This window comes from Sus scrofa, chromosome 13 (assembly GCF_054392235.1).
Source record: "Sus scrofa isolate SSC_HxYL_T2T_F1_AM1 chromosome 13, Sscrofa_HxYL_maternal_Yorkshire_Landrace_v2.0, whole genome shotgun sequence".
In the NCBI taxonomy this organism is placed as follows: Eukaryota; Metazoa; Chordata; class Mammalia; order Artiodactyla; family Suidae; genus Sus; species Sus scrofa.
Window position 1 is genome coordinate 204,761,602 of NC_139395.1, and position 14,598 is coordinate 204,776,199.

The 14,598-nt window shown below is 35.0% G+C and overlaps 1 protein-coding gene across 4 annotated transcripts in view; it reads left to right on the plus strand.

Moving 5' to 3' along the window:
- The window catches only part of GABPA (GA binding protein transcription factor subunit alpha), a 37,994-nt gene extending 26,760 nt beyond the window's left edge, over positions 1-11,234 (plus strand). For 2 of the 4 annotated variants that reach the window (XM_021071441.2, XM_021071440.2), the window contains exons 7-10: positions 210-263; positions 1,411-1,551; positions 1,798-1,990; positions 7,548-11,234. In XM_021071441.2, the coding sequence (XP_020927100.1) occupies positions 210-263; positions 1,411-1,551; positions 1,798-1,990; positions 7,548-7,776 (617 nt within the window). In that variant the 3' untranslated portion in view covers positions 7,777-11,234. Of the gene's footprint in view, positions 1-209; positions 264-1,410; positions 1,552-1,797; positions 2,050-3,866; positions 5,613-7,547 lie in introns of those variants that run through there. The other 2 variants (XR_014825095.1, XM_084991858.1) reach the window with 2 other exon arrangements.
- Positions 11,235-14,598: the final 3,364 nt, after the last annotated feature.

Below are 14,598 nucleotides of genomic sequence, written 5' to 3' on the forward strand. Positions count from 1 at the left end.
TATCTTTTTCCTATAATGTGACTGTCAAGTATTTTTTAAGTTATTATGCCAGTAAGTTTCAGTTGTTTGATGTTTTGCTTTTATGTTTGCTTGGTTTTTGTTTTAATTGTGGAGGGTTTTTTTTTTTTTTCATTAAGTTGAATTTTGCTGGATTAGACTTTACATTTCTGATTTAAATGAAAACAAAAATTTTTATGTGTGTTCTTCAGATGTATTGGCCAGCCAAGAACAACAGATGAATGAGATAGTTACAATTGATCAACGTGAGTACTCATGTGCTCATAATATATGGCCCATTTTTCAATAAGACATGTTTTCTTTCTTTAGTACTGCAAGGTAGTAAAAAGAAAAACTAGTTTTTAAATTTTGTATGAAGTATTTTAGATATACAAAGAAATTATAAAGATATACAAAGAAAATATAAAGAAATTATATACACCATAAGAGAAAACTTTATATATCAAGTTCACCTGTGGTAGATCCCATTTTAAATGAGTGTCCTGAATTTGATGTTTATTATTCTATGCATATTTTATATTTTTACCAACTCTATAACCATAAGCACTTTATAGCATTGTTTTTACACATGAGTAAACTTTCTGGGAAAAGTGGTAATATATTGTGTGTAACCTTTTATAACTTGCTTTTTTGTTTATTTATGAGACCCATGTTGATACATGCAGCTCAGTTTCATTCGTTCTCACTGCTGTGTATTATTTTTAAAACTTTGTGAACATCATTGAATGAGAGTTTATAAGAATGCGTGTCAGATTCTCTGGTTATAATACAGGGTTGCTATCCTTTCAATCTTACTATACATTACCAAATTTTTTCTCAAAGTGGTATTAAGTTTGAACTCTTATCAGCAGTGGAACATGAATTATCCTTTCTCCACATTCTCCAAAATTTGCTAAACCATTTTTTATGGATAAATATTTTAAAAATAGATGTTTTGGAGTTCCCACTGTGGCACAACAGAATTGGTGGCGTCTTAGAAGCACTGGGACGCAAGTTTGATCCCTGGCCTGGCACAGTGGTTTAAGGATCTGGCATTGCCGCAGCTGTGGCTTAGGTCACAGCTGCAGCTTGGATCTGATCCCGGGCCTGGAAACTCCATTTGCTGTGGGGTGGCCAAAAAAGAAAGAGGGAAAAAAAAAAAAAAAAAAAAAGTTTCTATAACTTTATCTAATGTATATACATCACCAAGGTTTTCCAAAATAAAGAGACCAACTCGTATTTGCTAAGATTCACAAACTGTAATGCAAACATTATACCTTATTCTCTGAACTTTTATTGAGGTAATTAGTGAACATTACTTAAACTAATTGCATTTTATTTCTTTCAGTAATTTTTTCCACTGCTTATATTGGAAGGAGGAAAAAAAATTTTTTCCCTTGTCTTTCTTTGCAGCTGTGCAGATTATTCCAGCATCAGTTCAGTCTGCTACACCAACTGCGATTAAAGCTATAAGTAGTAGTGCAAAGGCAGCTAAAGTACAAAGAGCTCCAAGGATTTCAGGAGAAGATAGAAGTTCACCTGGAAACAGAACAGGTATTTTTGCATTATCACCTGTTATTTATAAAATTTGCCAAGTTACGAGAATTTTCGTTTTATTTCACTGCATGAAAATGTGAATATGGGCTATTTCTCTGGCAGTATTTAGACAGCATTTGTAAAAAAAAAAGATTGGTGTTTTTAGTGTGGCTGAGATATGAACTAGGGGACCAGTTTGTTTCCTGTTGCTCTCTGTTAATCCATAGCACTGTGGTCAATGCTTATCATCCTTATCAATTTTAGGAAACAATGGTCAAATCCAACTGTGGCAGTTTTTGCTAGAACTTCTTACTGACAAGGATGCTCGAGATTGCATTTCTTGGGTTGGTGATGAAGGAGAGTTTAAGCTAAATCAGCCTGAACTGGTTGCACAGAAATGGGGACAACGTAAAAATAAACCCACCATGAACTATGAGAAACTTAGTCGTGCATTAAGGTAAGCATTCATTACTGTTTGTTTTTTTCTTTTTAGGGCCACACCTCTGGCATATGGAAGTTCCCAGGCTAGGGGTCAAACAGGAGCTGCGACTGCCAGCCTGTGCTACAGTCACAGCAATGCCAGATCCAAGCCACATCTTCGACCTACATTGCAGCTTGTGGCAACTCTGGATCATTAACCCACTGAGCAAGGCCAGGGATAAAACCCACCTCCCCACGGATACTAGCTGGGTTCTTAATCTGCTGAGCCACAGCAGGAACTCTTTTTTTTTGTTTGTTTTAATGATCAAAACTTTCTAAAAAATGTTATCTTATTCTAGGTGTAAACATTATAATATAATGATGTTAAAATACTTGTTTATGAGATGTTTATTTTAAAAAGCTAAAAATTTTCACACTCCTGTTAAAAATTACTTCTTAAGATTTTTAGTAATTTGAGATACATAGAAGTTTTAAAAGATAATTCTAGGATTATTTTTATTTGATTTAAAAGCATATACTCCTCTGTTTAAAACCAACATTTAATCTTTGAGGTTTTTTTCATTTGCATAACAATTAGAGCTGTTGTCATTTGGCATAGGTGAATTGGATGAGTGTAAATTCTAGCAAATGCATAAATATTGTCACTTTTTATAATTAGCTGCAAAGTGTTCACCCATTTCCCTGTTTTTCCTTCCCCTACAGTCTTCCTAAATCTGAATATCCAAATTTTACACCAGTTGAGTTGGAATAGAGTAATTATTTGTAATTTCTTGAGTGCTATGAAATTTTTTGACATAATTACTGTGAGAAATTATGCTTACTACAGTGATGAAAATTCAATATGTGCACTTAAGTATCAGAGAAGTAGGATATATAGAAATTACATCTTATGTTTTTGGAAGAGTGAATTTGATAGAGCAGTTCTGCAGGCTAAATAACATGGTTTTGCTGCTACTTCATGTTTCACTTGGGCATTGTCTGAATTACACGTTGAGAGATTATGATTTACCTCTCATCATTATACACACACACACACACACACACACTCACACACACTCCTCTTCCATCCCCTCATCCCTATAAAATTATATAATTATGTGGAAGTGTTCATTAGATCAGTATTCACTGTTTCAGCATCATGACCATGTAAGTACTTTTACATAGTTTATCATGATTATTTGCCTTTTCCAGAATGACCATTTGTTTTCCTTAGCATACGTAAGTAAAATGCTTTATTTTCAGTGTGTGTATCACTTATTCAGCCTCAAACACTTTACCAACTATCTAAAGATTCTTTCCATATAATCAGAATTAAAACTGTCATTTTTGACAGCTGATGTGATTGTAATGCTTACAAGTTCCCTCAAAATTACAGATGAATTATTTGAATTAATTAGGGTGTTACTTCTCCCCAGATTGGCCTAGGTATCAGTGTAATAACCACCTGAATAAGTTTTTTCGGAGAGCTTGACAAGATAATTGTAAAATTTATATAGGAATATAAAGTATCACAATAACCAGGATACCTGAAGAAGCTTACTTAACAAAGTGGGAAGACTTGCTCTACAGGATATTGAGACGCACTGTAAAGCTACAACAAGATGCTATGCCATTTTCCTAGGATAGACAAATAGACCAGAGTTTACAATAGATAAACTCGAAGAGAAACAAGAATATAGAAACATTTGATTTAAAGGTTACAGTAGGGGAGTTCCCGTCATGACTCAGTGGAAACAAATCCGACTGGGAACCATGACGTTTCGGGTTCAATCTCTGGCCTCATTCAGTGGGTTAAGGATCTGAGCTGTGATGTAGATCACAGACGCGGCTCAGATCTTGCATTGCTGTGGCTGTGGTGCAGGCCGCAGCTGTAGCTCCGATTCAGCCCCTAGCCTGGGAACCTCCATATGCCGTGGGTGTGGCCCTAAAAAACAAATAAATAAATAAATAAAGATAACAGTGGGGAAAAGACATGAGAAAAAGCCCTACTTTTCAGTCAGTAGTGTTGGAACAATTGACTATCCATATTGACTCATTCCCATTGCATAGTAAAAATCAGTTCTGTGTAGCTGGTAGCTTTAAATGTGAAAAGGAAGATAGGGAAGCATCTAGAAGTGCCTCCATCACTTTGGTAGATGAGGAAGATGTTAAACAGAACCAAAAGCACTAACCTCATTGAAAAGATCAGTTCGTTGGACTACATTTAGATTAAGAACTTCTTGTCATCAGAAGCTGTCATTAAGAGAGTGAAGGTCAAGCCACACTTAAATCTGAGACTCTTAATTAGAGTATCTAAAGAACTCTTACAAATCCATAGGAAAATTGGAAAAAATGGGCAAGAGACTTAAATAGACACTTCAGAGATTATACAAATGACCAATGAATATATGCAGACATGTACAACTTCATTAGTAATCAGGGAAATGCATTTTCATACCACAATGAAATGGCACAATGCACATCCCAGCTGAAATTAAAATAATTAAAGTAATTGCCCGTACCAAGTCTTAGTGAGGATATGGAGCAGTGGGGATACTTCTGCACTGTTAATAGGAATTTAAACTGACTAGTAACCCAGCAGTTTCTCTTCTGAGTATTTACCAGACAAAAGTAATAAGTTTGGGTGATAAGAATATAAAAAGAAATAATGGAATTGTTATCACGAAACAGGATCATATTAATCTTTTAGAGCAAGGGAAGGTGATATTTGGGAAGGGCCATGGAGGGGTCCTGGGGGGCTGGCAGTGTTCTGTTTTCTGACCTGAGTTATAGTTAACAGGTGAATGTTCCCTTTATAATAAATCACTGAGCTGTTCACTTTTGTGTCTTTTCTGTTTGTGCAATATATTACCTAATTTAAAAGGTTTTAAAAATTACAATTTTTTTAAAGTGGAGGAGAAAAGAAATCATATCCATGAAAATACAGGTATTGTGTACCTTTCTACTTTCTTCATTTTAAGGAGAGAACAAATGCAGTAAGTGCTGTTTGTTATATGTGGTTGTATGATGCATCTGTTACTAGATTGGAGAAGTATTTAGTAAAATTGCTAATTAAAATGAAAACTTATGTGCATTTAGAAAGGATAAGCAATGAGGTACTCTATAGTACAGTGAAAACTATATCCAATCTCCTGGGATAGAACATGATGGAAGATAATATGAGAAAAAGATAAATATCTGGGCCAGTTTGTTGTACAGCAGAAATTGGCACAGCTTTGTAAATCACCTATACTTTAATTTTATAAATTTTCTGTCTGTTTCTCTTTTGTAGATAGGTTCATTTTTGCCATGCTTTGGATTCCACATATAAGTGATATGATACTTTTCTTTTTCTGGCTTACTTCACATAGTGTGGAAGTCTCTGGTTGCATCCATATTGGTGCTAGTAGCATTTTTTATTCTTTTTAATGGCTGAGTGGTTATTCCATTATGTATGTGCACCAAGTCTTCTTAATCCTGATGATATAAGGAAAAAAAATGTATATATATGCATGACTGGGTCACTATACTGTGCAGCAGAAATTGGCACAACACTGTAAATCAACTATAATAAAAATTAATAAAAGTAAATTAATTGTAAAAGTGTAAATAAAATATTTTTAAATAAAAAATAAAACATGAACCAAAACCAACCCTTACGTATGTGGTGTTTTATAACCTCTTAGCAAGAAACATGATTAAACCAACTCCATTTCCCTCCTAGAAATAAACAGCCTCTTTCCTTCTTTATTTTCCTTTTTTTTTTCCAAGTGTCTGTCTGTTGTAGCCTTACATATTATATTATGTAGAAACTTTAAGAAATTGAAACGTCTACAGCATTTAGATAACAACCAGATGGTGGTTTGTAGGTTGAGATGTAAATTCTATTTTGATGTAATTGACAGAAGAAGAGACACAAGACTGCCCAGTTTGTTGTATCTCTTACTGGGAAAGTGAACATAATAACTGCTTTACTCTAGCCTTTCCAAAATTAGGGAAAGATGACATTTTCTGCATTTAATCTTTTCATTAATAGATTTTTGGTTAAACTGAGTGATTTTTATAATAAAATCCTGTTAAGTATAGTCATTTATATACCAGTGATACTTTTGCAAAAAGTTGGTTCTTTTGTAACAGCTCTGCCTCAGATTGGGTATAAATGGGCCGTGTAGTTTTAAACTAAAAGGCTTCAAAACCTGCCAACCCAGAGAAGTCTTGACTTTCTTAGTGTTGGAATTGGCAGTGTATGAGGGTAAATAAAGTGTGTTTCCAAAGTTAGTGTAAGTCCAAATCTGTTTCTGTTTCCATAGAAAGCAACAGTAGTCCAGACTTGGAGAATGATTTCCCTAGATGTACCAGTGTAGGTTTAGAAACATTGCTTCTTTTTCTTTTTTCTTTTTTTCTTTTTTTGGTCTTTTATAGCCCCTGGCCTACACCACAGCTCACAGCAATACCGGATCCTTAACCCATTGAGGACAGGATAGAACCCCTGTCCTCATGGATAGTAGTGGGGTTGGTTAACCACTGAGCCACTCCTAGAAACATTGTTTCTTTATGATGGTCCCTTTTCTGTTTTTCTGTATCTTCTCTTCTTCTCTTTTTTTCTTTTAAGCCCTTTTTCTTATACTTTTGAGGCTCCCTATTGGTTTGGAGAATTTCTCATAAAGAAAACCTTTACGTATTAAAATGGTAAAGGTGAAAGTATAGCTACATAATAAAAGTAGACATTCCAATAATCCAAAAAAAATGTGTGTTAAATCTTCATGTTATTTGGATTTTTAGTTATCAGCTTAGCCGCTATTTTACGGAGGGCTATATGTGCCAGTCATTGTGTACTAATTAGCACTTTATAAGATAATCATTTTAATCTTTAACCATTCTGAGGGTTAGTGCTGTTTTTAACCTCATTTTATAAATGAGGAATAAGCATAAAGAAAATGTGGTGACTTTCCTGTGGTCACAAAGGGTAAAAAGTTGAGTTGTTAGGTTGGGGGGGGGGGTTGTTTTCTTCTTTTTCAGCTGCACCCACAGCATATGGAAGCTCCATGCAAAGATCGAATCCATGCTAGAGCTGCAGCAATGCTGGATCCTTAATCCACTGTGCTAGGCTGGGGATCTTCCACAGAGACAAACTGGATCATTAACCCACTGTGCTAGTCTGGGGATCTTCCACAGAGACAAGCTGGATCATTAACCCACTTTGCCACAGCAGGAACTCCTGAGAATGTTAGGTTTTGAATCTGATTCTGATTCATAGCCCTTGTGTTTAGATTCAGTTACTGCTCCAAGGGTTTTTTGTTTTGCTTAAAAATGTTTATTTTTAAATTATGTTTCATCATAATTGTTGAAGATAATCTTTGAATTTGGTAATAAAATTTTAGAGTACTTAGCCTCACAATTGCAGTTAATGATATTTTGATGTTTCCTTGGATAATATTAAGGATTTCTATAAAACTTTGATGTGAATTGTTACTGTGATAGATACAATACTAGGCTTAAGCTTATGGAATAGTCTGAAATATTGTTAAGTCAAAATGTTTATGTTTTTATGTAGTCCTAATGTGTTTTGTTTTTGTTTTTTTTTCTTCTTAAAGGTATTATTATGATGGGGACATGATTTGTAAAGTTCAAGGCAAGAGATTTGTATACAAGTTTGTCTGTGACTTGAAGACTCTTATTGGATACAGTGCAGCAGAGTTGAACCGTTTGGTCACAGAATGTGAACAGAAGAAACTTGCAAAGATGCAGCTCCATGGAATTGCCCAGCCAGTCACAGCAGTAGCCCTTGCTACTGCATCTCTGCAAACAGAAAAAGATAATTGAGCCCAGGACCTTCTGGGAGTCCAAGGTCTTTCTTAAATGTTAGAGCAAGTATTGCTCTTACCTTTATTACTGAATTTGAATCTTCTTTTATTTCTAGACTGTACGATCTGATGCATGATTTTTTTATAAATATTTCATACTCTTGTGAATTTGGATCTTTTTACTTTGAGCATATATTTTAGAAAATGTGTATGTTAAAGGATCACCACAATGTCTTTCGGCAGATTCATTGTGGGATAGTTTGTTAACAGTCAGGAAAGCTAAACTGGTCAGTATTAATGTCTAGCCCTACCAAAAATAGCCGGTAGCATCTGAGGTTGAAAAATAAATGAAGTATCTCCAGGAAACAGTCTGGCTTAACTATTTTTGAAAATATAACTGTTTCCCCTCTCTGCTGCTTTAGATGTTGCTTTACATAGAACCAGGAATTTTTCACAGCTAAAGCATGTATGCCTGTTTCATCTAATCAAGCAGAGTTAAAATAGTCATATCAAATAAAATTATAATATTAATTACTAAACTAAGAGTATCACATTATTAGAGTAATTTATATATTTGCAAGCAAAGGACGATAAAGGACTGGCAGGAGAGCTGTGCTGAAGAAGGAGATCCAGGTTTAAATCTGGCTTTACTCAAGCCAATTTTAAGGATTTACTGTATAGACTATTCCTAATGTCAGGCCAAGAATTTAAATTATTATAAGAGAGGCATTAAATTTAAATAAACCAACTATTGCAAAAATTCTCAAATGATCTCTGTTTCTCCTATCAGAGATTTAAAAATCTGAAAAAGTATACCTCAACCAGAAAATAAAAGTTCGGTTTAGTTTGGTTTGGTATGGCTTCCTTTTTTTTTTTTTTTTTTTTAATTACCCTATAGTGCTGGTTTATGACAGAAAGCAGTTTACAAGTTTACATAGTCCTCTGTGTTTCTATTGAAATGAAGACTTTAAATCAGTCAGCAGTACTTTACTTTTTATGGCATTAGGAGATTACTTGAAGATTTTTTTAAAAGGAAATTTTGACCTCCAGTATAGACAGTCTTCTCTTAAAATTTTCCATTTATTTAATTTTTTTCCTTTGAATATTATATATGTGTGCAGGTATACAGATATATACATGCGCAGTTGACCATCATATATATATGTGTGTGTGTGTGTATATACACATATATTTACATATATACATATATATACCTGTACACATATAAATAAAAAATGATATTCAAAAGGAAAGCTATTTCAAAAGATAACTCATTTAAAAACATTAAAAATTAAATAATTCTTATATACATGCAACTCTTTATTTACCACAAGCCAACACTAAACAGAAATGGCTAGAAATGTCTTTCTTTTTTTGCTTGTTTGCTTTGCTTGGTTTCTTTCTTTTTTTCTTTTAGTTTGTGTTTTAAGGTATTATGCATGAATCATGATATGAGATACTGGCAAATAGCCTTTGATTCTCTTATAGCAGAAGATTGATTCTCAGATATAACATTATGTACCTTCTCCCTCATCATCGCCTTTAAATCCATCTCCTTAAACAGCTTTATGAGAGCTCACTTAATGCTTTTGACTAACTAGGAGGAAAGGGCCATGGCAATACACAGGGGCATTGCTAGCAGTTGCTGCCCCTAATACCACATAGTGGTTTGGAAAGAACCGAAGAAGGCAGAGATCTTAAGAACAAGGGAAAGAGGAAGGAATCTAAGACCTTTTCTAGTAACCTCAAATCACAATATTAAGTGTTATGCTCTGGGACTACAACGTGTAATGGTAACTCATTTATATTGTTGTATTAAGTCAAAGACCCTGCCGTAGAATCTAAAAAAGAAGAAAATGTGTGATTTCCAAGTTTACCTTTTTATAAACACATTCAGAGTAGACTGACAAATTATTAATTTAATTTGGATACTTGATTGCAAGAATATCTGCAATCAAGTAGGATAGCAATATGAAATATATAGAAGCTCTAATTTCAGATAACAAATAGATAGCTAAAAAGAATGTTTTACACCATGATGCTCTTATGGCCTGGGAAGTTGACAAGTCATTTAGTTTTAAAATAATGATAATAACGCCTGCTCTTCTGGCAAATTATCAAGAGCTTAAAATTGCTGACTTTCTGATTTAAAATGCTGTGGGGAGAGAGAGACATTATGTTTTAGCTTAGATGACAGACTTCATTATGTCTCAATTGCATGTGTATATACATTTTTAAGACACAGGACACCCATATTCTAGATCCCTAAAATCAACCTATCTCTTTTTTCCCTTGAGCATTTCTCAGATGCTTTAAAACAAAACAAAACACATTCTATCCATTTTCTTCCTGTGGCAATTTTTATTTTATTCCTCAATATCATTTGAATAGGGGCGGTTCTCGTACACTGAGATCAGTTGCTGTTTCTGTTTTCTTCTTTGGCTCTCACCATCATTTTATGCAGCGTAACATAGGTAAAGTAATAAGAGTAGTTTCCACAATTGATTCAAGAAACTTTCATTACTTTGTCTAAGCTTCTAAATAAACTATTTCCATTTTCCTTATTGAGATTGCAGTTTTCAGAAAGCCTAATAGTCTTTTCTTTTATTGGAAGATAACTTGTGAAAGAAAATAAAAATTCATGCTATTCTTTCTTTGCTCTGTTTTTATGAATGAATCTTCCATAGGCAAATTTACAGTATAGTCAAAGGAAGAAAAATAAAATTATGGGTCTTCTCTGATACCATATAAGTACAAAAACAATGAAATGTTCATTTTTGGTTTAGAACTTTTCCACACAAAATTCTCAGCCAACTTTCATATGTATCTTGCTAGCCCTAAGTTTGGAAGTTTGTGTTGGCATCAAAAAAATCAAACAAAATAGGCAAAATTGCTATGCAGTTGATTACCAAATGAATCGATTCCTCACATTCATTTTTGTGTCAATCCCTGTCAGTTAATTAGAAAAAAAAATTATTTAGTTGTTTTTATTCCCTGATAAATAATGAAATTGAAGTATGATATTTCTTTAAAGGGTTGTGCCTCCGAATATTTTTGGTGAGGTCTGCTGTTTTTCATATTCATCATTTTATGCTACTGCCTTTTAAATAAACTAATGTATCTTTAAATAGCACAAAAGTGTTTTAAAACTCATAATTTGAAAACAACTTGTGACTAACTTAATGTCTTCATATCTGTAGGGTATAAAAATATTGATATTTCAGTGATATTTCACTTGCTGCCAGAAAAAAAAAAAATTCTCAGTCTTTTGTAAGAGGGAGGAGGATTTTTGCATACATTTTTACTCTTTAAATAAAGACACTTATACTGTCATAATAACAATTATGTATTTCTTTGTGGTTTTTATTTTTTGTAATTTTACATAAAACAGTTATTTTCTATTTTTACTCAGATAAAAATATTTGTGCATAAAATGTAAAAATAGTAAAATGAGAAAAATAAAACTATTATACAGTATATTTCTGTGTTTTTTAGAAGTTTTTTCCCCAAAATGCAGATAGTCTCAAATTCCTGGGATGTTAGGTTAGGTAAAAATATGACAATACCCATCTGATGTATTATACATGTGATTCCCACGCAGTTTACTTAAAAACTATGAATTTGGGAAGAACAGATTCCACTGAACTAAAATTACATGTTGGAGAGTTTAGGTTTTTTTTAAGAAAATACATGACATTCCATCCACAAAACTGAACTGTTTCAGAATAGCAACAGGAGAAATGGTAACACTTGAGTACTCCGTCAAAAGGCAGGTTGGTGATTGTTAAAATAGAAATTCTTAGTAAAGCCTTTATTTTTTCTAATTATGAAAAATTACCTGTCCATGTTGGTTGAGTAAGAACAGGATGCTGCCTCCAGGTTGTGAGTTTAGAGGAATCAAAGGGGACAGGAGAGGCATTCCTGCTGTGGTGCAGTGGGTTAAGGATCCAGCTTTGCTGCAGTTGTGTAGGTTGCAGCTATGGCTTGGATTCGATCCCTGGCCAGGGAACTCCCATGTGTTGTAGGTGTGGCCAAAAAGGGGGGAGGTGTACAGGAGAAAAACCTGGCTTATACTTTTGTATACAGTCAAGTGACTGACATCCTTCAAAAAGAAATAGTTTGAGTGAAATAAATTGCTTTTCACACAATCTAATTTTACCTAGTTTGAAGTGATGAAAGTCATCAGGAAATTAGGTATCTTTGTTCTCCCAAGACACTGATGTTTCTGTATTCAACTTTAAAGCTTAATTTGCAAGCTATTAAGTACATGGTTAAAGGCATTTTACACTAGCAAACTGATTTAGTACCCTGCTTTTAAAACTTTTAAGTGGTGAAGAATGACTTTTATTTCTAATTTGTCACAGACTGAAACTTATAAAAAGTGAATTAATTAACGGGGGAAGGAGGAAATGGAGAGTTGTGTAATGGGTAGGAAGTTACAGTTTTTAGATGAAAAGCTTCTGGAGATTTGTCACACAACAATAAATATACTTAACACTACTGAACTTCAGCATGGGTAAGAGGGTAAATTTTATACGTATTTCCCACAATTAATACTTTTTAAAAAAAATTGCTAGGAGAATTTTAAAATTCAATGTAACTTACCAAATTCACAGTATACAAGAGGGGGAAGAAATCTCAATGGATGCAGGAAAAGTACAATAAAATTCAACATCCATTCATAATAAAATCTCTGAGCAACTAGAAGAAGGGAACCTCCTTAATTTGATTAAAACAATATGAAAAACCTACAGCTAGCATCATATACAATAGTTGTGTTCCATCTAAGATTTAGGGAAAGCAGAGATGTCTGTAGTTCCCATTTCTCATTAACACTATACTGAAGACCCTATCTGGAAATAAGGCAAGAAAGAGAAAAGGCATACATATTGTAGGAACTAAAGCTCTGCAGAAAACATCCAATATATTGTAGATGCTAAAGAATAGATTTTTTAAAAAACCTGCTAGAATTAGATAAGTTTAGTGAGGTAAGGCACAAGGCCTATATACAAAAATCAATATTATTTCTACATGCTAGCAGCAATTAGAAATTGAAATTTAACTATCATTTACAATAGTATTAAAAAACATGAAGAAATTAAGGGGAAATACAGCAAAATCTGTACAAGGCTTGTCCAATGAAAACTATAGAAATATCTAAAACATGTTTTTAAAAAATATGGGGAGATATACCGTCACTATGAGTTGGAAGACTCCATTTTGTAAATGTCTCTAACCTGGGCTGTGATCAACTCAAAATTCTGGCAGTCCTTTCTATAAATGAGCTGATTATAAAATTTGTACGTAAATGCAGACGACCCAGAATAACCAAAACAATTAAACAAAAAAACTTGCACTATCTATATAAAGCTTTGCTCTTCTTACACAAGATATATTGGGATAAGGAGGATAGACATGGGCCAGTGAACAGAGTAGTCCAGAAACAGACTCACAAATGTATGGCTAGTTGATTTTTTTTTTTTTAATTAGGAGTTTAGGAGTTCCCGTGGTAGGTCAGCGGAAAGGAATCTGACTAGCATCCGTGAGGACACAGATTCGATCCCTGGCCTCACTCAGTGGGTTGAGGATCGGGTGTTGCCATGAGCTGTGGTGTAGGTCACAGACACAGCTTGCATCTGGCATTGCTGTGGCTGTGGTGTAGGGCAGCAGCTGTAGCTCTGATTCAACCCCTAGCCTGGGAATCTCCATGTGCCTCCAGTTCGGCCCTAAAAGGACAAAAGACCAAAAGGAAAAAGAAAAAAAAAAAAAAAGGAGTTTATTTCTGGGGTTTCTTGAATAGGCATCAAATTGGAAAGCACTAAATATGAAAAAATACAACTCAGGAGGAGGGTTGGCAACCCAAGGGCCTAGGGAAAAAAAACGTGAGAAACGCAAACACAGTTGGCTAGAGGGACACACGTTTTCATGAGTTACAGGGATCCAAAGATTTTTAAGAAGTGCGAAGGGCCTGGATGCACGATGGCAAAATACAGCTGATGATGTGGGATGCACTTGTCTGAGGCTGTTCTCCCAGCCTGGGTGTAGGGAGAAGACACATCATAAAGTCAGTCCCTATGGCACTTCCAGCTGCCCTGCTCCTGGAAACACGCAGAGCCGAGGTCTTAGGACAGTGTTGCAAGTGAAGCTGCTTTCTATGATATTTGATTTCCTGAAAACATCCATGGCTGGGGACATCAAGATAAAATACTGCCCCTGGCTGGAGCCCCAAGGGACATCACCAGTCATGAACCCTGGAGCAATTCCCTCCTTAAGCCTGGGATGTGATCTGATGCTGGAGTCTGAGCAAAAGATTGCCAACGGCAGAGATGGTTCCCAACATACCATCCAGAATTGGGTCCTCTTAACATAGGAATCAGAGAAATCGAATGGCTGAAACAACCCACGAGGATTCTCAAAGATAAAATTATCCCTGGTAATATTTTAAAAGCAATGGCCCCGTGGTGTTGAGTTTAAGAGAGAATTCAAGAGCCCTTTCTGGTAATCAAGTCTAAATAAATCTCCTTGAGCAGATCGTGGGCATGACAGGGTTCTTCACATTTAAAAGCTGGGTGTCTAAGAAGGGGTGCTTGCTTCTCTCTCTCTCTCTCTCTCTCTCTCTTTTTTTTTTTTTTAGGGCCACACCCGGGCTGGAGGTAGAGTCAGAGCAGTAGCTGCTGGCCCACACCACAGCCACAGCAATGAGGGATCCAAGCCATTTCTGTGACCTACACCACAGCTCAAGGGGAACCCTGGATCCACACTGAGCAAGGACAGGGATCGAACCTACATCCTCATGGATGCTAGTCAGATTCATTTCCGCTGAGCCATGACAGGAGCTTCC